This window comes from Schistocerca cancellata, chromosome 5 (genome assembly GCF_023864275.1).
Source record: "Schistocerca cancellata isolate TAMUIC-IGC-003103 chromosome 5, iqSchCanc2.1, whole genome shotgun sequence".
In the NCBI taxonomy this organism is placed as follows: Eukaryota; Metazoa; Arthropoda; class Insecta; order Orthoptera; family Acrididae; genus Schistocerca; species Schistocerca cancellata.
In genome coordinates this window covers 677,939,589-677,966,563 of record NC_064630.1, presented here as the reverse complement: position 1 = coordinate 677,966,563, position 26,975 = coordinate 677,939,589, and the positions used below count along the sequence as shown (strand labels likewise).

General features: G+C 43.9%; 1 protein-coding gene across 1 annotated transcript in view; it reads right to left on the bottom strand.

The window, feature by feature from the left end:
- LOC126188759 (synaptogenesis protein syg-2-like) overlaps positions 1-24,717 on the bottom strand; it is an 87,750-nt gene extending 63,033 nt beyond the window's left edge. Inside the window, exon 1 of the mRNA XM_049930369.1 lies at positions 24,636-24,717. Coding sequence (XP_049786326.1) covers positions 24,636-24,717 — 82 coding nt within the window. The remainder of the gene's footprint in view (positions 1-24,635) is intronic.
- Positions 24,718-26,975: the final 2,258 nt, after the last annotated feature.

Here is a 26,975-nt window from a genome sequence, read left to right as displayed (position 1 = left end):
AGCGGTTGTATATGATTACTAAGTAGGGAGCTATTGTATCAGCGTAATCTGAAAGGAACCTAATCGGTATACAATCTGGACCTGAAGACTTGCCCGTCTCAAGCGATTTGAGTTGCTTCGCAACACCTAAGGTATCTACTTCTATGAAACTTATGCTAGCAGCTGTTCGTGTTTCAAATTCTGGAATATTCCATTCGTCTTCCCTGGTGAAGGAATTTCGGAAAACTGCCTTCAATAACTCCGCCTTAGCGGCACAGTCGTCGGTAACAGTACCATCGGCACTGCGCAGCGAAGGTATTGACTGCGTCTTGCCGCATGTGTACTTTACATACGACCAGAATTTCTTCGGATTTTCTACCAAATATTAAGACAATGTTTCGTTATGGAACCTATTAAAGGCATCTCGCATTGAAGTCCGTGCCAAATTTCGCGTGTCTGTAAATTTTAGCCAATCTTTCGGGATTTCGCGTTCTTCTGAACTTCGCAGCTTTTTCCGTTTCCTCTGCAACAGCGTTCGGACCTGTTTAGTGTACCACGGGGGATCAGTTCCATCTCTTACCAATTTATGAGGTATGAATCTCTATTGCTGTTGTTACTATATCTTTGAATTTGAGCCACATCTCGTCCACATTTGCATAGTCAGTTAGGAAGGAATGGAGATTGTCTCTTAGGAAGGCTTCTAGTGACACTTTATCCGCTTTTTTAAATAAAATTATTTTGCGTTTGTTTCTGGTGGACTTGGAAGAAATGGTATTGAGCCTAGCTACAACGACCTTGTGATCACTAATCCCTGTATCAGTCATGATGCTCTCTATTAGCTCTGGATTGTTTGTGGCTAAGAGGTCAAATGTGTTTTCGCAACCATTTACAACTCGCGTGGGTTCGTGGACTAACTGCTCGAAATAATTTTCGGAGAAAGCATTTAGGTCAATCTCGGAAGATGTTTTCTGCCTACCACCGGTTTTGAACAAGTATTTTTGCCAACATATCGAGGGAATGTTGAAGTCCCCACCAACTATAACCGTATGAGTGGGGTATTTATTTGTTACGAGGCTCAAATTTTCTCTGAACTGTTCAGCAACTATATCATTGGAGTCTGGGAGTCGGTAGAAGAGCCAATAATTAACTTAGTTCGGCTGTTAAGTACAACCTCCACCCATACCAATTCGCACGGAGTATCTACTTCGACTTCACTACAAGATAAACCACTACCGACAGACGCAAACACTCCACCACCAATTCTGCATAATCTATCTTTCCTGAACACCGTCTGAGACTTCGTAAAAATTTCTGCAGAACTTATTTCAGGCTTTAGCCAGCTTTCTGTACCTATAACGATTTCAGCTTCTGTGATTTCTATTAGCGCTTGAAGCTCAGGGACATTCCCAGCACAACTACAACAATTTACAAATACAATTCCGACTGTTCCTTGATCCAAGCACGTCCTGTATTTGCCATGCACCCTTTGAGATTGCAGCCCACCCCGTACCGCCCAGTCCACCCCACACAGCCTCCGCTACCCGTGTAGCCGCCAGCTGAGTGTAGTGAACTCCTGACCTATTCAGCGGAACCCGAAACCCCACCACCCTATGGCGCAAGTGAAGGAATCTGCAACCAACACGGTCGCAAAACCGTCTGTGCCTCTGATTCAGACCCTTCACCCGGCTCTGCACCAAAGGTCCGCAGTCGGTTCTGTCAACGATGCTGCAGATGGTGAGTTCTGCCTTCATCTCGTAAGCAAGACCGGCAGCCTTCACCAAATCAGATAGCCGCTGGAATCCAGAGAGAATATCCTCAGATCCAAAGCGACACACGTCATTAGGGCCGACATGTGCCACCACCTCAAGCTGGCTGCACCCTGTGCTCTTCATGGCATCCGGAAGGACACTTTCCACATCAGGAATGACTCCACCCGGAATGCACACGGAGGGCACGCTGGATTTCTTCCCCTCCTTAGCCGCCATATCCCTAAGGGGCCCCATTACGCACCTAACTGTATAACGGACTGATGACAGTGAAAATTTGTGCCGACCGGAACTCGAATCCGGATTTCCCGTCTGTAGCGATCGACCGCCTTGCCTTTTGGCTATCAGCCTACGACTCACGGCTTTACATTTTCTCTATTATATGGCACCATCACCACGGCAGAATATCATAAAACTAAAACATAATAGTAGTTTTCAAACATAGTTGAAGCAGTTGATAGACATTAGCAACAAGATACTACCCGTGAAAGGAATTTACAATGCAAATCTAAAATGATTCGAACTGATAACAGCCAGACAAACAGCGTAGCCGTCACAGTCCACACGTAGCATAATACTGCAGTAATTTATTGGAGAAGAAATACACTGTGCGAATTCCACATCTACGTCTACACAAATAATCCGCAACCCACCTAAGGTGTGTGACGGAGAGTACCTTGTACCACTACAAGTCGTCTCCTTTCCTTTTCCACTCGCAAATAGAGCGAGGGAAAAACGACAGTCCATATGCCTCCATATGAGCCTAATTTCTCGTACCCTATCTTCATGATCCTTATGCAATACGTATGTTGGTGCGGCAGTAGAATCATTCTGAAGTCATCTTCCCATTTGAGTTGCCGAAGTATCTCCATAACATTTGCGTGTTGTTCGAACCTCCCGGTAACAAAATTAGTTGTCCGCGTCTCAATTGCTTCGACGTCTTCTTTCAGTCCGACCGGGAGCTGATCCCAATCACTGCATCACTATTCAAGAATGCGTCGCGCTACTGTCCCATATCCGATCTCCTTTACAGTCCAACCACACATTCCTAAAATTCTCCCAGTAATTCGAAGGCGACGATTCGCCGTCCCTACTGCAGTCCCTGCATACTCGTTCTATTTCTTATCGCTTAGGAACGCTACGCCTCGATATTTAATCGGCGTGTCTGAGTCAAGCAACGCTCTACTAATGCCGTATTCGAACGTTATGAGTTTTTTCGCCTACTCATCTGCGTTAACTTAAATTATTCTATATTTACACCAACTACACCGATCAGACAAAACACTGTGACGACCTATCTAATAGCCGGTATGTCCATCTTTGTCACGGACGACAGCGGCGACGCGTTGTGGCATGGAAGCACTGAGGCCCTGGTAGGTCGCTGGAGGGAGTTTTCACCACATCTGCATAAACAAGGCTCCTAATTCTCGTAAATTCTGGGGAGGAGGTGATGAGCTCTGTCGCCACGTTCAGTCACATCCCAGATGTGTTCTATCGGGTTCAGGTATGGTTGGGCGGCCCAGCACATCAACTGGAACTCATCAAAGCGCTCCTCGATCCACTCCATCACGCTTCTGGTCTCATGACATGGTGCATTATCTTGCTGGAAAATGCCACTGCCTCGGGAGACATGGTCGATGCGAAGAACTGCACGCGGTTTGCAACCAGTGTAAGATACCCCTTGGTCGACATGGTGACATGGTGCCTTGCATAAACTACACTAGGCCCGTGCATGCCCACGTGAATGTTCCCCAGCTTGTCTTCTTCCCACAGGGGAGGTGTGAAGGATCTGTTCCCCTCGATGACGACGGATTAGCGCGCTCCCATTGGCATGATGAAGATGGTACCGGGATTCCTCACACAATGCAACGCTCTGCCACTGCACAAATTTCCAGTGCCGATGTTCATGTACCAATGTCAGTCGCATTGTCGTGGTTCTAACTTCGGCACATGCGTAGGTCGTCGGCTCCGGAGGCCCATCGGTAGGTGTGTTCGGTGCACTGTGTGTTCTGACACACTTGTACTCTGCCCACAACTAAAGTCTGATGTCAGTTCCGCTACAGTTCTCCGCCTGCGCTATTTTACCAGTCTGCCCAGCCTACGACGTCCGACATCTGAAACGAGGGGTGGCCACCCAAAGCCACGACGTCTGGTTCTTGTTTCACATTGGTTTTCCTACATTTTAAAGACACTCACTACAGCACTCCTCGAACACACGACAAGTAACGCAGTTTCCGAAATGCTCGTGCCGAGCCTCCGGGCCATAACGTCTACATCCCCATTCTACACAAGTACGGCACACTCAATTGATACTACATACACAGTAGAGTGCTGCAACGCTCCATGTTTGACCGGTCACGGCTCGCCTGTTGACGGGGGGACCGAGCAGCTCGTGTCCGGCCCCACACCACTCGGCTCTGGCACGTACTCGCCCCACGTCTGTTGTCCGGATTCCGGACACGCGGATAACCGAGCATGACCGGTCACCGATGACGTCTCACCTCTCCTCGCCCCGGCTCACTGTGCTGTACAAATCCAACGCCTCTCTCTCTCTCTCTCTCTCTCTCTCTCTCTCTCTATCTCTCTCTCTCTCTATTTCTGTCTCTCTCTCTCTCTCTGTCTCTCTTTTAATACAAAAGTAACATTTCCAAGAACGGGTACGTTACTCAGCTAAATTCATAGAGCACTTTCTTTTATAATATTTACTCCCGTCTTCCTAACGTCCGGGAATTTTGTTGTAAATAAAACATTGATCAGAAGAGACCAATCTGTGTTAATGTAATGAGATGTAAGCGTCAAATAGTGCACCTGATTATGCTAATCAGTCCACATATCAATTATCGCAGTACATGTTTTATTAATAACTTCCGCAATAACAGAAGGCATTATACTGTATTGCATCAGCTTGTTCTTTGACATGTCTGCTTATAGTAGAGGGATGTGGCATGACATCTGCCACGTTAACTTTTCGATAATTCGCACCTAGATGTATTAATTCTTGGCCTAGTTCTCTGAAACCTTCACCGCAAACAGCATTAAACGGTCTCATATCTTTAGCACACATTGCAACACACTTTGCTGTAATACTACTTTTTAATACTGCCGGTATTAGTGAAAGAGCTGTATCTTTGTGAGCTTACTTGCAACTGTGTTTCTTTAAAAGAGTGGTTCCCGATTGGAAACACAATAATGTGGAGCAGTTTATGCACGATACGTATCCAGTAGACGCACTGTTTTCGTCTACAACCACCAAAAATATGCGGCGTACTTGGCTTTTTAGATCTTCCCGTCTCTTCAATGTGTAAACATTGATTTCAATCTTACGTCTTACTGCACTGGTTTCCTCGCACTGCATGATTGCAGAGAGAGAGAGAGAGAGAGAGACACCACAAAAGAGAAGCCCGTATTGGCTGCTGTCTCACACGGATAATGACACGTGTAATGTGTTTGAAGTTGCGTGCTACGTATTCGGTCACGGCTTCTATGCTCGGTCACTAGAACTAGTGCGGACAGCCTATCCAGTTAGGGTGTGCTCGCCCCATCTCGTATTTTGTGCTCGCTTACTCGGTCATGCAGGACTCTAATACACAGTACGTGGGAGTGAATAGCAGTCATTCCGCAGCAGCTAACGCTGCTGTCGCCTGGACGGGTTTATATCGATAGTAGGTCGGTAGTCATAATTTTCTGGCTGATTAGGGTAGAAGTTTTGTCAAAGTCAGGGCCGGCCACACGCTGCACAGTATGCAGACCTGCGAAAGTGCTGCACATGTGCGCACGTGTGTGACAGCGACATCTGTTATAAGACATGCGTCCTAAATGAACAGCGGCGGCTCCACTTCCCTGTTTATGTGGTACAAGCAAGAGCGCAACATACCCAATCTCGTTTACCCCTGGTGACCGTAACCTTAACAGAGAAGTACTGTGAAATGGCAGGTACTGCGAAAAAGCAAAGGACAAGAGATCTGTGTTCTCAGTCGTTTAAAAACGACTGGGAACTGCAATTCTTTTTTGTAGCCGTTGGCGAAAACTCAGTGTTTGATGTGCCGCCGAATAATATGCAGCCAGCGTAAGTTTTCAATTGAAAGACACTACAATACATATCACAAAGACGAGTGTAGTGTACTCAACAGTGAAGAACGGCAAGCAAAATTAAATGTCCCTAAGAAAATGGATGAGACACATCAACTCGATTTTACTGTACGCCAAAGGAACTCATACTTCTTGAACTCTTAGTTTCTTGTGTTACATTTATGTCTATTTTACTGTACGCTGTACAATGTACTGTTTTCAATTTTCCAGAATGACAACCACACTAAATCTTCACTGCGAGCAAGTTTTAAATTCGCATTAAGAATTACACAATCTGGGAAACCTTTTTCCGAAGGGGAGTTTGAGAAAGGGTGTCTGATTGATGTTGCACAACTTGTGTGTCCCACGAACGTTAGCAGGTTTCAAGAAATCAGTCCATCCAAACAAACAGTGATAAGACGTATCAGTGCTATGGCCAGCGATGTGCACAGGCAGCTAATAAATAAAGCTACAGACTTTGTTGCTTTCTATGTTGCGCTCGATGAAGCAACAGACCTTACAGATGCAGCCCATGTTGTGATATACATACGAGGTGTCGATAACGCGATTTGTGTAACAGAGGACGTTTTGGACTTAGTACCTTCGAAAGGGACTACTACAGGTGCGGACTTACTCCAAGCTGTCGAGCAAGCAATTGATGGTGTCGGCATGGACTGGAATCGGTTAGTCGCAGTGACCACAGATGGAGCACCATCAATGCGGCCATCAGAGAGGACACATAGCACGGATGTGCAAAAAGCTAGGGTGCACAGACGAGACGTTGTATGGAATTCACTGCATTCTGCATCGAGAGGCGCTTTGTCTAAAATCAGTAACGTTGGCAAACGTCATGCACATTGTTGTGCTTACTGTAAACTATCTGAAGATACATGGGCTTACGCATCGCCAGTTTCGGAGGTTCTTGGAGGAATTAGGAGCGGAGTACGGCGACATACCTTACTACACCGAAGTACGCTGGCTCAGTCGAGGTAAAATGCTGAAAATATTTCTTGATTTACTTTTGGTCATAGTAACATTCTTACACGAGAAGGGAAAAAGTGAACGTATGTTGGAAGACCGTTGTTGGATATCAGACCTTGCATATTTCGTGGACATTGCGTCTCACATGAACAGCCTGAACGTCAGTGTGCAAGGTGAAAATAATTTAATTTCTGACATGTTGGAAAAAGTAAATGCCTTTGAAAGGAAGCTTGCGCTTTGGGGAAGCCAGCTATTGACAGAAAACACTGTACATTTTCCGATTCTTGGACTGGTCCATGAGAGTGCTAGATTTCAAGAATACGTGTCAATAATTGTAAAAATTAAGGAACAATTTCGAGCCCTATTTGCAGATGTTACGAGTTTGTCTCCTGTCATTCGCCTGTTTGCTCGACCGTTCTCGTCGTCAGTTGAAGATGCTCCAATCGATCTACAGATGGAACTGATCGACCTACAGTGCAATACAAGACTGAAGGACAAGTTCTTTGCAGTGCGAAGACAAAAGAATTCTATGAAAATTTTCCACAACAAGAATTTCCACGCCTGCACCGAGAAGCCGCGAGAGTTATGTCCATGTTCTGGTCGACATGTGTTTGTGAAAGATTTTTCTCGGTGATGAAAATGAATAAATCAAGGTTTCGCTCAAGCATAAGTGACGAAAATCAACGCAACTGCTTGCGTTTGTCAATGAGCCGTGCTTTTGTGCCCGATTTTAACTATATCATTTCTCATGAACGGTGATAAACGAGTTTGGATTTATTCCTTTCATAATTAAAAATTATTGTTTACTAACTGTGCATTATTGCCTCATTCTACTCCACGTTACATTATTATCAGAAAAATTGGTCATTAAACCGATTGCTCCAATATATATTTACATTTAGGGTTTTTTTAATGTGTGAAGGGCTAGGCTCAGCTGAAGTCGATAAAACATAACATTCATCTAATTGTCGGTTATTATGCAGATACCAGACGGAAGTGATGAAAGATATAGCAATAATGGTGTTGAAATAACAGGTGATCATCGAGAGGTCTGCGGTTATCATTCTGTTCAGAGGTCAGTGAGACAGCTTGGTTATCAGCCTGCAGTGGCGCTCTGTGTCAAATGCTTTTCGGAGATCTAGGAGTATAGAAACAGTCTGTCGCCCTTCGTCTCTGGTTCGCAGGGTATAGTGTGAGGAAAGGGCAAGCTGATTTTCGCTCGAGCGATGCTTTTTATAACTGTGCCAATTCGTGGACATATGCTCCTCGGTCTCAATTACATTTTTTATATTCGAGCTGTGAATATGTTCCAAACCGATGTTAAGGATGTTGGTCCATTGTTTCTTCCTTTTTATATATGAAAGTCATGCACGTCTTTTTTCCACAAGCACTTGACACTGTGCTGGGCGAGAGTTTTGCGATTCAATTAAGTCAGTCCCTTATGAGCATTACCGTGTCCAATGATCACTCGTTTGAATGACAATGACTTCCCAGGACATTTGTTAATCACAACATAGTTCGGCTACAGCGTTCATTAATTTAGGTTACTGAAGCCACTCGAAAGTGTTTAAGCATCAAAGATCTTGAGTTTTGCGAATACTGTTGCGCGTATTTTCACATACAGACTGTGCATGGCTGCGGAGTGAGCGAACACTGAGAGTGCACCCGACTTACTCACGGGCTTCTTAAACACGAACTGACAATTTTAGTTGACGTCCGACTACTTAAGGACAATAGTCAGAATATATTGTTATTTCGTAACCTAAATTATGCTTTGAAATTAGGCCAGCCGGATTTTATTGTTTTGGATGGACTACATCTACATCTACATGACTACTCTGCAATTCACATTGAAGTGCTTGGCAGAGGGTTCATCGAACCACAATCATACTATCTCTCTACCATTCCACTCCCGAACAGCGCGCGGGAAAAACGAACACCTAAACCTTTCTGTTCGAGCTCTGATTTCTCTTATTTTATATTGATGATCATTCCGACTTATGTAGGTTGGGCTCAACAAAACATTTTCGCATTCGGAAGAGAAAGTTGGTGACAGAAATTTCGTAAATAGATCTCGCCGCGACGAAAAACGTCTTTGCTTTAATGACTTCTATCCCAGCTCGCGTATCATATCTGCCACACTCTCTCCCCTATTACGTGATAATACAAAACAAGCTGCCCATTTTCGCACCCTTTCGATGTCCTCCGTCAATTCCACCTGGTAAGGATCCCACACCGCGCAGCAATATTCTAACAGAGGACGAACGTGTGTAGAGTAAGCTGTCTCTTTAGTGGACTTGTTGCATCTTCTAAGTGTTCTGCCAATGAAACGCAACCTTTGGCTCGCCTTCCCCACAATATTATCTATGTGATCTTTCCAACTGAAGTTGTTCGTAGTTTTAACACCCAGGTACTTAGTTGAATTGACACCCTTGAGAATTGTACTATTTATCGAGTAATCGAATTCCAACGGATTTCTTTTGGAACTCATGTGGATCACCTCACACTTTTCGTTATTTAGCGTCAACTGCCACCTGCCACACCATACAGCAATCTTTTCTAAATCGCTTTGCAACTGATACTGGTCTTCGGATGACCTTACTAGACGGTAAATTACAGCATCATCTGCGAACAATCTAAGGGAACTGCTCAGATATCACCCAGGTCATTTATATAGATCAGGAACAGCAGAGGTCCCAGGACGCTTCCTTGGGGAACACCTGATATCACTTCAGTTTTACTCGATGATTTGCCGTCTATTACTACGAACTGCGACCTTCCTGACAGGAAATCACGAATCCAGTCGCAGAACTGAGACGATACCCCATAGGCCCGCAGCTTGATTAGAAGTCGCTTGTGAGGAACGGTGTCAAAAGCTTTCCGGAAATCTAGAAATACGGAATCAACTTGAGATCCCCTGTCGATAGCGGCCATTACTTCGTGCGAATAAAGAGCTAGCTGCGTTGCACAAGAACGATGTTTTCAGAAACCATGCTGATTACGTATCAATAGATCGTTCCCTTCGAGGTGATTCATAATGTTTGAATACAGTATATTCTCCAATACCCTACTGCAAACCGACGTCAATGATATAGGTCTGTAGTTCGATGGATTACTCCTACTACCCTTCTTAAACACTGGTGCGACCTGCGCAATTTTACAATCAGTAGGTACAGATCTATCGGTGAGCGAGCGGTTGTATATGATTACTAAGTAGGGAGCTATTGTATCAGCGTAATCTGAAAGGAACCTAATCGGTATACAATCTGGACCTGAAGACTTGCCCGTATCAAGCGATTTGAGTTGCTTCGCAACACCTAAGGTATCTACTTCTAAGAAACTCATGCTAGCAGCTGTTCGTGTTTCAAATTCTGGAATATTCCATTCGTCTTCCCTGGTGAAGGAATTTCGGAAAACTGCCTTCCATAACTCCGCCTTAGCGGCACAGTCGTCAGTAACAGTACCATCGGCACTGCGCAGCGAAGGTATTGACTGCGTCTTGCCGCTTGTGTACTTTACATACGACCAGAATTTCTTAGGATTTTCTACCAAATATCGAGACGATGTTTCGTTATGGAACCTATTAAAGGCATCTCGCATTGAAGTCCGTGCCAAATTTCGCGTGTCTGTAAATTTTAGCCAATCTTTCGGGATTTCGCGTTCTTCTGAACTTCGCATGCTTTTTCCGTTTCCTCTGCAACAGCGTTCGGACCTGTTTAGTGTACCATGGGGGATCAGTTCCATCTCTTACCAATTTATGAGGTATGAATCTCTATTGCTGTTGCTATTATACCTTTGAATTTGAGCCACATCTCGTCTACATTTGCATAGTCAGTTCGGAAGGAATGGAGATTGTTTCTTAGGAAGGCTTCTAGTGACATTTTATCCGCTTTTTTAAATAAAATTATTTTGCATTTGTTTCTGGTGGACTTGGAAGAAATGGTATTGAGCCTAGCTACAACGACCTTGTGATCACTAATCCCTGTATCAGTCATGATGCTCTCTATTAGCTCTGGATTGTTTGTGGCTAAGAGGTCAAGTGTGTTTTCGCAACCATTTACAACTCGCGTGGGTTTGTGGACTAACTGATCGAAATAATTTTCGGATAAAACATTTAGGTCAATCTCGGAAGATGTTTTCTGCCTACCACCGGTTTTGAACAAGTATTTTTTCCAACATATCGAGGGAATGTTGAAGTCCCCACCAACTATAACCGTTTGAGTGGGGTATTTATTTGTTACGAGACTCAAATTTTCTCTGAACTGTTCAGGAACTATATCATTGGAGTCTGGGAGTCGGTAGAAGAAGCCAATAATTAACTTAGTTCGGCTGTTAAGTACAACCTACACCCATACCAATTCGCACGGAGTATCTACTTCGACTTCACTACAAGATAAACCACTACTGACCGACACAAACACTCCACCACCAATTCTGCCTAATCTATCTTACCTGACCACTGTCTGAGACTTCGTAAAAATTTCTGCAGAACTTATTTCAGGCTTTAGCCAGCTTTCTGTACCTATAACGATTTCAGCTTCTGTGATTTCTATTAGCGCTTGAAGCTCAGGGACATTCCCAGCACAACTAAAACAATTTACAAATACAATTCTGACTGTTCCTTGATCCAAGCACGTCCTGCATTTGCCATACACCCTTTGAGATTGCAGCCCACCCCGTACTATCGCGAGGCCTTCTAACCTAAAAAACCGCCCAGTCCACGCCACACAGCCTCCGCTACCCGTGTAGCCGCCAGCTGAGTATAGTGAACTCCTGACCTATTCAGCGGAACCCGAAACCCCACCACCCTATGGCGCAAGTGAAGGAATCTGCAACCAACACGGTCGCAAAACCGTCTGAGCCTCTGATTCAGACCCTCCACCCGGCTCTGCACCAAAGGTCCGCAGTCGGTTCTGTCAACGATGCTGCAGATGGTGAGTTCTGCCTTCATCTCGTAAGCAAGACCGGCAGCCTTCACCAAATCAGATAGCCGCTGGAATCCAGAGAGAATATCCTCAAATCCAAAGCGACACACGTCATTAGTGACGACATGTGCCACCAGCTGCAGCTGGCTGCACCCTGTGCTCTTCATGGCATCCGGAAGGACCCTTTCCACATCAGGAATGACTCCACCCGGAATGCACACGGAGTGCACACTGGATTTCTTCCCCTCCTTAGCCGCCATATCCCTAAGGGGCCCCATTACGCGCCTAACGTTGGAGCTCCCAACTACCAATAAGCCCATCCTCCGCGATTGCTCGGACCTTGAAGGCCTGAGAACATCCGCTGAAACAGGGCCGACAACTGCATCTGGCTCAGCCAGAGACAGTGCCTGAAACAATGACTAATGCGATTTTGGCTTGTAAAAAATGTTGCTGGTTAGAAATTTAGAACAGTACGTGCACACTATTGTACTTACTCAATGTGGACCGCCTCGTTTACTTGTATGGGAACCATAGTAAAAAATAGGGTAAATTACGTGAACCTGTTGATTAGAGAGTTAATTAATTAGTGCTACATATAGTACTGTACAGAAAATTAAGGTGACAGAAGTAGGTAGTCAAAGTTCCTAAACTAACAATGATTATGACGAGATCTGGAATGGAAAATGGGGCTACTTATGAACTTGAATGCTAATTTACTCTTCAATTAGTCAGTTTCTAGTAATTGAAAATACTTCACAGGAAAGTGGGACTGTCAGCCTACCTATTGGTATGGGTCATACATTCTCTAAATGTGTTGCTGTTGTGATCTTCAGTGCGAAGACTTGCTTGATGTAGCTCCCCCACGCAACACTTATGTGTATGGTCCTTCATCTCCTGATAACTATTGCGACATAAGTCTTCTGAAACTACTTACAATATTCATGTCTTCGTCTCCCTCCACAACTTTTACCCCCCCCCCCCCCCTTCCATATCAAACCAATAATAAATTGGTTACCCCTTGACGTGTCAGAATTTTTCCTATCACTCCATACAAATACTTTCAGAAAAGGCTTCCTAACTCACAAATCTATACTGCATTTTTTTCTCTTCAGAATCGCTTTTCTAGCCATTGCCAGTCTACATTTTATATACTTTCTACTTCGTCCATAATCAGTTATTTTGGTGCCGAAATAACAAAAACACATTCAAGACCATAAGTTTCTCTTTTTCTAATCTAATTCCCTCAGTATCACCAATTTTGATCTGACTAGACACCATTATCCTTGTTTGTTTAGCTTTTGTTGATGTTCATCTTATGTACGCCTTTCAAGACACTGTTCATTCCACTTGATGCCTCTTCCAAATCTTTTACTGTCTCTGATGCAATTAGCGTGACATCGGTAAACATCAAAGCTCTTATTTCTTCTCCTTGAACTTTAATTATTACTCCACATTTTTGACTGGTTTGTTTTACTGCTTGGTCAATGTACAGATTGAATAACATCGGCGATAGGTTGCAGCGCTGTCTTGCTCCCCTGTCAGTCAATGCTTCCTTTCGTGTCCTTCCCTTCTAATAACGTCCGTCCGTTTTCTATACAAATTGAAAATAGACTTCTGCTCCATGTATTTTACCTCTATTATATTCACAATTTCATTTATGTGAGCATTAATGAAAGTTAATTATTCCAATGCAAAACGAAGAACCGAAACGAGAATCTGATCAATAAATTCAAGTAAAATCTAGACTAAATAAAAACTCTATACGTTTATATAAATAAATAAATTGAAAATAAGATCAAAAATAGCAAAAAAATGGTTATTTATATCAGATTGTTAGAATATGTACTGCTGTGTCATAAGAATGCAATGCAGATGTAGGCACATGTGTCTCGAACACACCGTTCAGCGTGAACTATTGAATATGGCACTCAGCATCACATGGTCTCTACGTGTTCCAACAACACCGTAAAATTATAACTGTAGTACTTAACGGCATCACCGTGATTCGACGGTGTATCTGTGCAAACGTGTCGCCTAGTTGGCTGAATCACATTTTCTTACTGCACTAGTCGACTGTCGTTCCGGATACTGCGTCTCACAGGCGAGCAGCCGCTAGAAGCATGCACCGCGGTGCGGATAGACCGGTGGGGGGTGTTATGCGATGCAGGAAATCCGTTGTGATAACCGACGACCCCATGGCAACTTTGAAATGTAAACAGTTTGTGGATCACCTGCATTGTTCCATGCTCGTCTTCCTCGAAAGCGATAGTTTTTTTCCAGCAGGATAACGGTCGGTCCCATTAAGCCGGAAACATGCTATAGAGGTTTGAGAAGCATAATATTGAGCTGAATTTACCAACAAATTCAGCTGATACAAAGCTCATGGAAGATATCTGCAATGCAATATTGTCCCAGCTCCGCAATTACAAACCACATGTCTATATGTAGACATTCGGCGACACATAGCTCTGGAAACCTACCAAGGACTTGTGGAATCCAAACGGCGCATAATCTCAGTTCTCTAGCATTCCAAAGATGGGCCAACACGCTACTACACAGGGCTTCGTGCTGTTTTGTCTGATTAATGAAAGTAATCTTTGTGAACATTATCCAGATTCCGCTCTTAAATTCTGAAACTACTCATATCTTTCTTCGTCTACACATAGTCATTTTGCTACAATCAGCGAAAGTCGCACCGTCGATAGCAGACCTTCCAGGAACACTTGAAATAAACAGGCAGAACACGAGGGCGCAGAGCGTTACTCACCAAGGCCCGATAAACCCACATTATCCTGAGTAGCACTTACACGCCGGGCGGATAACAAGCAGCTGGCGCTGCTAATTTACTGTGTGCCGTCATGCCCGTCGTAAACCGTGTCTCTTGACAAGCCGGAGAGTCCTAGTGGCGATACAAACGCATATTAGCCCAAGCGCCGGTCCCCCATTAAACACGTCACACGCAACGCCGTGTATGTTCGACCGCCACACGAGTGTGCGTGCCAGTGGACGAGTTCACTGTTTGTTCTGTTTTTACCCATTCTGTATGTTAATGTATGCTGCGTCGGCGGTGATTTACAATGCGCGTAAACCGCAAAATAACCGCATTTTACTCCTCTTGTCATGCGATCCGAGGTTTTGCTTCTGTTTGTCGGACCTCAGAGAGAATCAGAATTTGAGAGTATTAAGAGAAGCAATGGGCATAAACGGTTGCAGATAAGGAGACCGATGTTTTTATGTATGTGGAAACTCAAACGACATATAGATAATTGTAGTACTTTAAAATCAGCTCTTCCTGAGTACCTGGTGTCCTCTGGGTATGCGTTTATTCCAGTCTTCTATTAGTCCATCTCTTCTCTCCCCACTCTCTGTCCACCTCCTCCTCCTTCCCATTGAACTCCTCCACTCCGTCTCTCTAACCACCTCGTCCACCCCCACTCTGTCCATCTCTTCCTGCCCCTCTCTCTGTCCATCTGCTCCGCCCCCCCCCCCCACACTCTCTGTCCATCTCCTCCTTCTCCTCTATCCATCTGCTCTGTCCCCATTTTTCTATCTCCTACTTGCCCCTCTCTTTGTCCATCTCCCATCTCGCTGTTCATTTCCATCTCCTCCTTCCTCTGTCTGACCATCTCCTCCTTTCCATCTCTTTGTGCATCTCCACATCCCCCGTACTCTGATCGTCTACTCATCTGCTAGTCTCTGTCAGTCTCCTCGTCTTTCCTTTCACGCAACTCATTGTTTAGGATGTCATATCTCCTGAACTATGTGTCGTATAATGGTATAATTTTGCGGATACATTCAGAGACATATGAGGATACTGACTGCTAAATGTGTTGCGAATAGTGTAAGTAGAAAAACAGTAATAAATTGAAATGTCATGCTTGATGTGAGAGTTTTTTACGCATCTGTGTGCTTATGACTTCGTATCTCTTGAATTACGTTTCGTACAGTGATGTAATTTTGCTAGAGTATTCGGTGGTATATGTCAATACTGTCTGTAAAAATGTTACGAATACAATTTGTAGTAAAGAAATAGTAAATTAAAGCGTCATGGTTCAAAGTGGTTCAAATGGCTCTGAGCACTATGGGACTTAACATCTGAGGTGATCAGTCCCCTAGAACTTAGAACTACTTAAGCCTAACTAACCTAAGGACATCACACACATCCATACCCGAAGCAGGATTCGAACCAGCGATCGTAGCAGTCACGCGGCTCCGGACTGAAGAGCCTAGAACCACTCGGCCACCGCGGCCGGCAAAGCACCATGCTTCATGTGTCAGTATTACTACATGAACACCGAAAACGTAGCAAACGATAAACTTTTCTTCCTTTCTTCATCTTGTGAAAGTTGTCAGCGAGGAAACGTATGTTGTTAATCACTAAGCGCTCATATTCTTATATATACACATCAAAAATGTTTTACATCACCAGCGGCGTACGTCGGCCCCACATAATGCCACCCGAAAACAGCAGCGAACCTCGACCTTGCTGCACTCGTTGGACTGTGTGTCTAAGGCGTTCAGCCTGACCGGGTAGCCCCCAAACACGTCTCCGACGATTGTCTCGTTGAAGGCACATGCGACACTCATCGGTGAAGAGAACTTAATGCCAATCCTGAGCGGTCCATTCGGTATGTTGTTGGGCCATTTATATCGCGCTGCATGGTGTCCTGATTGCAAAGACGGACCTCGCCATGGGCGTAGGGAGTGAAGTTGCGCATCATGCAGCCTATTGCTTACAGTCTGAGTCGTAACACGACGTCCTGTGGCTGCTCGAAAAGCATTATTCAAAATGGTGGTGTTGCTGTCAGAGTTCCTCCGAGCCATAACCCGCAGGTAGTGGTCATTCACTGCAGTGGTAGCCCTTGGGCGGCCTGAGCTAGGAATATCAGCGACAGTTCCTGTCTCTCAGTATCTCCTCCATGTCCGAACAACATCGCTTTGGTTCACTCCAAGACGGCTGGTCACTTCTCTTGTTGAGAGCCCTTCCTGACACAAAGTAATAATGCGGACGCCATCGTACCGCGGTATTGACCGTCTGGGCATGGTTGAACTACAGATAAGACGAGTCGTATACCTCCTTCCTGGTGGAATAACTGGACCTGATTAGCTGTCAGAACCCCTCTGTCTAATAGGCGCTGCTCATGGATGGTTGTCTACATCTTTGGGTGGGTTTAGTGACATCTCTGAACAGTGCTTTTACGTTTTACTGCCGATAGTTCTAATATGTTTGGATGTATGCGTATCTTTGGCGACATCATAGCAGCTGTTGTTAGTTGTATAGCAGTGGTACCAAGAGTACAGTTACCAACATGTGACATTTAATGATGTAAAGCTGTTTATGTGGACTCAATCTTAACGTAATTATGGAATATGACGTCAGGTATTACACGTGTAAAGTAAAAGAATGTGATAATTACACTATGTAGTAAGTGATATCTCATTTGTGCGTGGAATTATTGCACTATAATGTGGTTGGGTTAATGAGAGCTGTGTAATATTTTATTTTTACAGCGTGTTACAAATCGGTACAGACTAAGGTCGAGGGGATGTAGAGGGTGTCTTGAACAAACTAAGGATAGGAAACCGTGTCTGTAGAGGTTATAAAAACGATGCTACAGAGCGCCGAAGATGAAGTCGCCGACGCCTGCCGCAGGTCCACCCCCTCTGTAACAAATGAGGCTTATTACGCTGACGAGCCCTAGGCGGAACGTCTCGCAATGTTATTTGTTGTTCACGATCGCCGGTGGAGAAGATGGAGGTAAGTGCTGCGTAGATAGCCCTTGCCTCCAATGAATGCGATGCTTTATTGCCTCGTTGGACAACGGGTTCGGACGTGTAGTTCCATCCGTAGTTTATTTTTCTCCTGGAACCCTCTAAAATCTCCAATGTTTTTCGTTAAATAGGAGAAAGATGAACTGCGCATGAAAACCCGTGTCCGATACCGTCAACCACCGAGGCAACAGAACATCGCATTCATAGCAGACAAGACATGTCTTCCCAGTTGCTATCTCCATCTTCTCCAACGGCGATCGTGGCGCTCAGTCGCGGTCAATGAACAACAAACAACACTGCAATACGTGCCACCTACGATCCGTCAGCCAAGAAAGCCACATCTTCGACGCTCTGTAGCCTCGGTGGACGTTTCCGGACACGAGTTCCTATCCTCAATTTGTTCGTCAAGACACGTTCTAGAGCCCCTCTAAATTTGTCGGTATTCGTTTTTAACTACCGGCATGTAGCGATGTATGCAGATAGTGTGATGTTCTTTGACATTAGTTTACTTCAGAATGTTAGCTAATCACACGATTTAAATAAAGAATGTTTACATTGCAGCCTACAATGGACCAAGTTTTATGTTACGAAATCCAACTCTTTTATGCTCTGAAATTCGATTCTTTACAGACTCGGGCGGAGTGGGGAGAAGGAGGGCGAAGGTTGGATGGAGGCAGGCACTGGCAATTTGACTTCCCCAATTCACACAAAAACTGATGACATCGTAAAGATTCAATGCCTCTGCTTCATCTAAAGGACTCAAATTGATCGTAAAATATACTAAATATTTCATTGTGACCCAGGAGAAAGAGGAGCATTTCCTCTGGTCTTGGCTTTGATGACCATCGCTACTGGGCAAATGACGACACGTGAATGCAGTATGCTTCTCCTTAGACATTAGCTTCGCAAGTGTCTCTCTCGACATATTCGAAGGGCTGCCCGCTTTAACGAGGGTCGTTCCTATAAGAAGATAAATTTGGCGTTATTCACTGACCAAACTGGTGGTCAAAAAAAAAAAAAATGGAAGTGGAATTTTCATCAGCAATGTATCTCACTTTCTGAAGGTGACACACCTGCACACATCGAAAAGTCAATCTACACAATGGAATAAAAATGAGGGCACGAGAGAGCAGTATTTCTAGTTTGGATTGCTGATCTAGTAATACTGTTTGAACTAGAAAATCGCTGCAGTCTATTATGTTATTTCGACAGCTTCGACAGTTTAGCTCTACAAATGCAGTGCATGATACCGTCAAGTAAATAAAGCCAAAATATGTTTTGCATAAGATAGTACGAAAGGGAGTCAGTATGTTGCTATATTATTATATCACTAACTTCTAGATAAGTTGAAAAATTATGGCTGTCGCAAGCTGAACTATATTGGAAACAGTTAAAGAATGCACGTAAAGTGAATCATATTTACATTATATCAGTTAACAGTTGAAGGGAAACATTTCACAAAGAACCAGATACGACTAGTAAGAGATTCAGTACAACGTAGTTCCCAAACTAATTCAGTAAGTGCACGACACCAGAATCCAGAATAGCTCCAGTACATTGATCGATAAAAAAAGTTACTATCTAGCACATGGCCACGACTTGATAAAAATTGTATAAGGCACGATTTGATAAAAATTGTCTACTAACTTTTGGAAGTTTTCATATCGATGGAATAGTGCTCTCACTACACCCAAAGTGTTGTGCTGCATTTGTGAATTACATTCTACCAGATCAGTTTATTAGAAACAATTTGGGAGCTCGCTCGTGTGGGGCATATAACGGAGAAAAGAGAAAAGATAGATTTTATCCGAAACTTCCGGAAACTATGTCGATCCCGCAGTGTTCCTCCTTAGCAGCCAAAGCTCAAAGAAGACATGAAACAATTTTCAGAAAATTTTTTCGTGCAATAGAAGATACTAGCGAGCACTCACACTGCGAATGGCGCAAGATGAAGAAAGATTAACTCTTGATTTAAAAAAAGTTAAAGCACTGTACACAATTTTTAGCTGTTTCCATCGCAAGCAATAAACAATATTAAATTTGAAAACTGGCTTCGGTAACTGATGCAACATCTTCAGACCAATTATGATAAAACCACACTAAAGTGTCAAAGTAAACAATAGTGCTACCGCATCGTCTGCTTATCCTGGTATATTCTCGAATAAGAGAGAACTATCGATTACTGAACTTATCTCTTTGCGATCTAGACGATAAAAAATGTAGGGAAATCACTAAAATATTTTTTTGAAATTGCTTAAGATAGCTGGAACTCTCAGATATTACTAATTAACTCTTGAGCCTAATGGTTGTACCTTGGACAGAAATCGGAATAGACTGAATCGGAAGACATAGTTGTGACTATAAAGAGAAGAAGAGAAGGTAGGTGGGACATGTAACGTAGTGATCGGACGATGGACGGACCAAGGGAGTACTTTCTATTTCTTTTTTAACAGATACCGTGCGGTGCATCCTCTACGCAGCAACACGATGGGGGTGTTCATGGATGCAGTGTGGTATACCGTAGGTGGATTTCTAGAAAACTGTAACGAAGTGCATGAACACCTGCAGGGTATCAGTCGTGTGTACTGAGACGCCTGCAGGATATATTTACGTTGTATGAATAATTTAAATATGATCGTATGTAAGGTGTACGTTACTCTTAGATTCACTGCAAGTAAGCTAACTAAACATATATCCTACGTGAAGGAATATTTCTCGTTCGTTTGGGACCTTCTAAGGTACAAAGGATAGAGGATACACAGAAAGAGAAATCAAAGTTGCGCTTTTGAATGGCATTGTTTTGTTGAGCGCGAGAGAGTTAGTGAAATTAGTGTTCCGATGGGACACTTTCCAGAAATAACAGTCAAGTAACACTTGACTTCCTCTCTCTTACATCGCACGAATCTACGAACGAAACGTACACGACTCAGAGTGCCTAGTGGAGCACAAGTGTACGCCGAGTTTATAATTAAATTTTTACTACCTGAGGGGCCCAAAGAGAACGAGAGATCGTAAGGCACTGAAACTTTGTGGAAACATTGCAACTGACATGCGGAAGGGAAATAACGAATATATACCATTGAGAAAAAGTACATTTTAATTTTCTCATGAGAGGTTAATATACGTCAGCTGCGTACCTTGTTTGCGTTCCACGTTACAAACGTTGCCCATCTGCATCCACGACAGCGTGGAACAGGTATAGAGATACCATTTTACAACTGTTCGCAGCACTTTTCGAACTGTCGACTATGGAATGTTCATCTGTCGTTCACTGCTTGAAAACTGCAGACTGCGTCCAGCATTCTCCTGGAAACAGTAACTGTCTGAACAATTTGTGGCGCAATTTGTCTTTGGCCTCTCCCAGAAGCAAGTCTCAAATTGCCAGTTACTTCGAAGTTCCGAATCATGTTCTTCGACCCCGGTGCAGAAAGAGGACCTATCCGTATTCCCACATTGTGTCGCTACACGAGAGGAGCAGCGGCATCATTGATGTTGTTGTGATAAAATAGCTTTTTGAGTACAGCCCTGATCATCTTGTGCAGTTTGAGTGTGTGCAACTGTAAAGTGCACTGAAGCTTGTGTTTCAACCCTATGTCGCCGTGACAATGTCGGCGCCTAGCCGTAAGTCATTACACCAACACTACTAGTAACAGAATTACTACAGAGCACAGTTTGAACATCATTCCTATGAAGTTGAATACATATGATGTAAATAGTTTTCCGTCTACACTCGCTGACTTAGAGCAAGTTTAATTACAATCATCCTGAAGCAGATCTGTTGATTGCGAGCAGTTGCAGCGTGTGTGCTCGTGCCGTTACACAAAGCAACAACCACCAAATATCAGTTTTAGTTACATATTGCGAGAAACGGAGACTGAGGTCCGTGCGATACTGTAGCAAGTGTACAAGCGTTTGCAGCAGTTAAAAAACTTCCAGGACGGAAGGAAATCTGATAGTTACGTGGGTAGTTAGTGGCGACAGTATGCAAATAACATAGACAATATCCCAAAAAAGGTCTGTCTCAGATATATTTCTGCAATTTGAATTAATAAATGCAGTGCTAAGGGCATTCTGAACAAATATTTGCCGAAGCATAATTTCTGTCCCCGAAGTTTAAACCACATTCCGAAATACGAGCAGGTTGCAACAGGGATGGAAACTGATCCATGTCTTGTTTTACCAACGTAGAAAAGAGGAAATCTATTCCTGAGTAGGAATGAAACTTGTTGCTACTCTTTAGTAACACACGGTGGCTTATTCTCTGGCTAAGTCTGTCTGGTGACAAACATATGAATTTTGAGAAGGTGCTGGAATCCACTTTATGATAACTGCTGCTCTCAACAATTAATTAAAGTCAGTGCAGCAAAGTTAAAGTCTGAAATTTGGCGTCCTCTATTTCCATTCCGTTATAAGAGGCGAAAACGACATTCGCCATAATTCTAACCTATACCACACATAACAGCGTCCAAGTAACGATTACAACAAAAGAAATTAGTTTTTTGAAGTATAGCTAGACAGTTCTGTTAATTGTCTTGACAACATTATTATTATATTTCCAAAAAATATAGTCTATTTAAAACACCGTCAGCCAATTTTCGTTACGTTACTTGTACTGACTGATAATTGAGTTTCATATAACGTATATTCATGGACTTACCTACTTGAAAATAGCTGTATAGTATAAATTGGTCAGTAGCGAAACTTCCTGGCAGATTAAAAGTGTGTCCTGCACCGAGACTCGAACTCGAGACCTTTGACTTTCGCAGGTAAGTACTCTACCGACTGAGCTACCCAAACATGATTCGTGACCTCTCCTCACAGCTTCAATTCTGCCAGTACCTCGCCTCCTACCTTCCAAACTTCACAGACGGTCTTCTCCGATACTGAGACGTGCTTGGGTAGCTCAGTCGGTAGAGCACTTGCGGCGAAAGACAAAGGTTCTGAGTTCGAGTCTCGGTCCGACACATAGTTTTAATCTCCCAGGAAGTTTCATATAAGCGCACACTCCGCTGCAGAGTGAAAAATCTCCTTCTGGTCAGTAGTGATTTAAATAACAGGTTTCATGGAAACCTCTAGTCCCTGTGCAAATAATTACGCCGTTCATACAAATGAGAAATACAATAAATTAAGAAAATCATTGTACCTCAATGAAACCTAGTGGCAAGTTATTTATTTCTTTACAGCTGTGCATCATGTTCAAAAAATGGTTCAAATGGCTCTGAGCACTATGGGACTTAACAGCTATGGTCATCAGTCCCCTAGAACTTAGAACTACTTAAACCTATCCAACCTAAGGACATCACACAACACCCAGTCATCACGAGGCAGAGAAAATTCCTAACCCCGCCGGGAATCGAAACCGGGAACCCGGACGCGGGAAGCGAGAACGCTACCGCACGACCACGAGCTGCGGACTGTGCATCATGTCTTGCAAAACGTTGCTCCTGACTAAACCGTATCGACGAAAGCAGACACACACACAATACCACAGAAAATCTGTCCGACGACTCTCACGAGAGTATACATCTGCAAGTGTTACCCATTTCGTTTTTGCATTGTCCAGTTGGAGTAAATAGTGCTCATCAAGTCATTGATGCGACGCCCAGTGTCGGGGGAAGCGTTGGTTTGTGTACCGCTGCAGGAAAATGATTTTTAAAGCTGAATTTTACGTGCCCACATTAGTGTAGAGCGATATTTGTTTGCTCAATGTCTATTGAAAGTGACAGTTAAACTCGAACATAACCAGTACTCTAACAGATACATCACAGCCACGATCCTTGCAGATTAATACCGCCAAGCATGCAGCGCTACTGTTTCGTTGCTGGAGTGCTGGTCGTTCTTCGTGTTTTGCTGCACCTGTTAATACGTCGATAAAACGAGTACTGGCCTAGAATAATTTACGAGCGCTCTGTAGAATGGGCCCGTAAAACAGCGATTTAAAAACAGTTTTGTTTGAAACAGAAAACAAACCGACGTATTCTGTAGACATAGAGAGTCGCATGAAACAGATGGCGAACAGTAATTCTTTCGGCTGACTGAAGCTACACAAACCAAAAACGCAATTGCAAATATCTTCCGAAACACCACGAAAACGCGTCTGACGTATCTTAGAAGAGACACCTGGTATGTTCAATATGGTCAAATGTAGACTGAAAAGCTTGTAAGTATGTTGCAGGGTAAGGTGTGCTGAGAAATAATTGTTCAGGAAAGTGTTCAATACGCTGCGCCGTTTCCGAGTTAATTAGCAATGAAGTAGCGTACGCCAGACACAATTACTGTCAGTTGCTCTCACAGCGTAGACAACAGACCACGAGACTGCTCAGCCTTTCGCTCGGGTTCGATCCTTACTGCCGACCCATGCCAAATTTTTATTCACTCTCTTGTTCGGTTTCAGGAAATGAAACGAAGAACATGTTTGATGACAGCGTCTCTTGCGTGCAGCTTGTATTTGTGCACGCATCGGCCTGGTCGTCTAACTTCAGTCCTAATGAACTCGGAAATGGCACAACGTATCGAAGTTGAAACTTCCTGACAGATTAAAACTGCGTGCCGAACCGAGATTCGAACTCGAGACCTTTGCTTTTCGCGGGCAAGTGCTCTACCATCTGAGCTACCCAAGCACGACTCACGCCCCGTCCTCACAGCTTTACTTCTGCCAGTATCTTGTCTCCTACCTCACAACTTTCGTATCGAAGTTGTTTCTTAATAATCATACCTCAGCACAACCTACCCCGCCACGCCCTTGCAAGCATTTCAGACTGTTTATGCTCACGCACATACTGCGGGTAGGTGTTAGCAGTAATACGTAATGATGTTATTATAGTCTCAGTTACCTTTACTCGTTCATAAAAAAAAATGTTTTCAGTTAAAGAGAGGAAGATTACACCCAATTCTGTAAACAAGCGTGTTTGCAGCTTTATACAGTAAGAAGAACCTGATGAAATCCATGCGAGAGTAGCATACCGTACTTGCTGAAGACGCAGCGTGCCGCAAGTTCTCATACATTATAGCAACATAACCGTGTAGCTACAGAAATTATGTAAGAAATAATCTCTGAATTCAGCGCAAGACCTCAAAGATCACATGTACAAGTATACGTTACTTACATATTTAAGGACTTACATATAGGGAATTTCTTGCATACCTTGGGCTATAACAGATGCCTGGTTCAGCGCCAGTGCTGCCAACAGAACACTCGCTCCAATCGTGATTTTGCTGCTGCGCATTGCACTCCACGTTGCCGACGATAAAGCCATCCTACTCCTTCGGCATAATTCACGCGGAAGAGATCACTGGTATAGTAGCACTCTGTAATGAAAGTGACGACGTCTAACTTATCACCTTCGATAAAGCAACTGAAACATGAGACAATGGCATTTTCGACAGGTGAATCTCCTTGCCTAACCGATAAACAAGTGAAAGTATATTTTGTTTTCGTGTGTGCAGTGATTTTGTAAATGCGTCACCGGTAAACACTTTGTCGGCTCGAAGGATTCACAGTTAGCCTGTTCTGTACCGGATGCAAACTTGAAGTTGAGTAGCACGCCACGCTCTGGAACGCTCCGAGTTTAGTTGGCTGTAAGAGCACGCGGGCACCACGCGCCCGGGTGTTCGCTGCCGCAGGCTGACGGGCGGAGCAAACCACTGTGCGTGGGGTGGGAGCGGGCGGCGATTGAGTGCGGTCGCAACGCGACGCCACGCGGCCAGAGGGCTGCGGCGGGGGCGGGGGTGGGCGACCGCCCCTCCGCCCCTTCAGCTGCGCTGTGAGCTGGGAGCACGTACGCTGCCGCTGATTCAGCTGAGCGTGGACGCGTGCTGCCGTCACCGGCACCTGCGTGCGCGCGTGAGTCAGCAGGGGATGGGGGCTGGCGCTGGGGGCTTACCTGGGGACGCATGACTTGGCGACCCGCCCTTCCACGGAAGTCAGGGTTGCCGCCACCACTGGAGAACGTGTCGAGCCGTGAATCACCGCCCTGCGATTAGATTAACCCTGGTGAACTTACGAGTGTCGGCGACGCTCTGGGTGGGATCTGAAGCCTGCCTACTCAGCTCGGAGATGAACGCGGCACAGGAGGCTACATACATAGAAAATTATGCACAGTGTGTCTGACACTATTTTATTTATTTATTTATTTATTTACTTATTGCTCCGTGGGACCAAATTAAGGAGAAGTCTCCTTGGCCATGGAACGAGTCAATACATGAAATTATAACACGATAGTAGAAACAGATAAAGGGAAATATGAAAAACATATTCAGGCAACAAGTCGTAAGTTTAAATAAAGAAAATCAACAATGTAACACTGTAATTTGCTTCATTTTTTAGCTCTTCCAGGAGCTCCTCGAGAGAATAGAAGGAGTGAGCAATGAGGAAACTCTTCAGTTTGGACTTAAAGAGTTTGGGATACTGCTAAGATTTTTGAGTTCTTGTGGTAGCTTATTGAAAATGGATGCAGCAGAATACTGCACTCCTTTCTGCACAAGAGTCAAGGAAGTGCATTCCACATGCAGATTTGATTTCTGCCTAGTATTAACTGAGTGAAAGCAGCTAACTCTTGGGAATAGGCTAATATTGCTAACAACAAACGACATTAAAGATAATATATACTGTGAGGGCAATGTCAAAATTACCAGACTATTGAATAGGGTTCGGCAAGAGGTTCTCGAACTTACACCAAATATAGCGTGAACAGCCCGTTTTTGAGCCAAAAATACCCTTTATGAATCAGAAGAATTACCCCAAAAAATAATACTATACGACATAAGCGTATGAAAATATGCGAAATAGACTACTATTCGTGTTGAGCTGTCACTTATTTCAGATACTGTTCTAATGGTAAAAAAAGCAGCATTTAGTTTCTGAACAAGATCCTCTACATGGGCTTTCCACAACAGCTTACTATCTATCCGAACGCTTAGGAACTTGAACTGTTCCATCTCGCTTATAATACGCCCATTCTGTCTGATCAAAATATCGGTTCTTGTTGAATTGTGAGTCAGAAACTGTAATAACTGAGTCTTACCGTGATTTAGCATCAAATTATTTTCCACACGCCATGAACTTATTTCATGAACTACATTATTTGATACTGACTCAGTATTACACACACGATCCTTCATTACCAAGCTGGTGTCATCAGCAAACAGAAACATTTTTGAATCACCTGTAATACTACAAGGCATTTTTTTTTTTTTTTTGGTCATTAGTCTACTGACTGGTCTGATGCGGCCCGCCACGAATTCCTTTCCTGTGCTAACCTCTTCATCTCAGAGTAGCACTTGCAACCTACGTCCTCAATTATTTGCTTGACATATTCCAATCTCTGCCTTCCTCTACAGTTTTTGCCCTCTACAGCTCCCTCTAGTACCATGGAAGTCATTGCCTCTTGTCTTATCAGATGTCCTATCATCCTGTCCCTTCTCCTTAACAGTGTTTTCCACATATTCCTCTCCTCTCCGATTCTGCGTAGAACCTCCTCATTCC